The 1,297-nt window shown below is 60.7% G+C and overlaps 1 protein-coding gene across 1 annotated transcript in view; it reads right to left on the reverse strand.

Annotated features, from left to right (window-relative positions):
• GM2A (GM2 ganglioside activator) overlaps positions 1-1,291 on the reverse strand; it is an 8,087-nt gene extending 6,796 nt beyond the window's left edge. The window contains exon 1 of the mRNA XM_025200967.1: positions 1,168-1,291. Within this exon, the coding sequence (XP_025056752.1) occupies positions 1,168-1,272 (105 nt within the window). The 5' untranslated portion in view covers positions 1,273-1,291. The remainder of the gene's footprint in view (positions 1-1,167) is intronic.
• Positions 1,292-1,297: the final 6 nt, after the last annotated feature.

The following is a 1,297-nucleotide window of genomic DNA, read 5'->3' on the forward strand; positions in this document are numbered from 1 at the left end:
CTGGAAACGCAGAAGTCCGCATCACTCAACTTCCCTCCAATGCCCCTTTTCACCCTACGCCAAGCAGTTTCGGGGTCAAGAGAACCAGCTTGTGTGTGTCCCCTTTCGGGGCATGTGATAGGCCCCAGAGGAAGGGTTGAGCCATGCTGTGTTTGCAGATCTGGGCAGGGTCCAAAGAGCAGCGAGTTGTTGCTCCATCCAGATTTGGCTTTGCCAAGGGGGCATGGACAATCCCCTCTTTTTCAGCAAGGACATCTTCTCCCCATGGCCACTGGCACAAGCCATGAGCAAAACACCCCTTGCATCAGCCTGGTGCAACGTAGAGCAGCCCCCAGGCTAACTTAGACCCACACCCACCCATGGTCAGGACAGGGTAGAAGGGGTCACAAGCCAGCATGGCAGCTGTGCTCTGCGGCAGCCAGGCCTTTCTTGGTGTTTTGCAACAGCTGCTCTCCTGCCTGTCCTCTCTCGGCCTTCTGGGCAGACATGTAGGAAATCTCTTAAGAAATCTGCTGGGCCCTCAGGCCCGTCTCCCAGAGCTTCCAATGCTGGCAAGGTGGGACGTGGGAGTAATGGAACCGAAACTGGGAGCAAACAGGGAACAGAAAGTGGGGCCGGCCGGAGGGGAGACAGGTTCCTGATTCTGCCCGGTCTCCGCACTGCCTGGAGTGACATAACCTGAGGTGCTTTCCAAGGGACAAAGGGATCCCAGGGCAGGGAGAGGCAGCAGGGCTGCACCTGATGAACCCGGACCTGCCTCCCCACACCTGCTTTGCAGGGCAGAGCTGGGAAGCCGCCCCACTCCCACGCACGGGCAGGCCAGCACACGGTGCCGCTGCTGGAGGAGCTCAGGCTGGGGCTCCCCTCCGTGCATGGTCCCAGGTCCCTCTTGCTCCCTGGAGTCCCTTGTCCCCCAGCAGCTTGAACACAGGTGGCCCTGGGTGCCGACCCCAACACGGAGCCAGGCAAAGGGCCAGCACGGACCCTGCAGCCTCCCCGGGGCCTGGGAAACCCCACCTGTGTTGCGAGCCCACTTTGGGGACCAGAGACGAAGCCACCTTAAGGCTCTGGCATCCTCCACTGTGCTGCTGGCTCAGGGCCTGAGTTTTTTCCCAAGAAACCTTTTTTCCCCAGTGAGGAAACACTGACTCCTGCACTCAGACCCACCTGGAGACACCATGCCGTGGGTCGGTCGGGTGTCTCCCGGAAAAGGGAGCGGCAAAGCGCTTCTGGCCTCGCGGCTGCAGGGATCCCAGCCTGCGCTCTCCACATCCAAGTCCCCGGGGGAGAAAAGGAT

This window comes from Alligator sinensis, unplaced genomic scaffold, assembly GCF_000455745.1.
Source record: "Alligator sinensis unplaced genomic scaffold, ASM45574v1 scaffold550_1, whole genome shotgun sequence".
NCBI classification, from domain to species: Eukaryota; Metazoa; Chordata; order Crocodylia; family Alligatoridae; genus Alligator; species Alligator sinensis.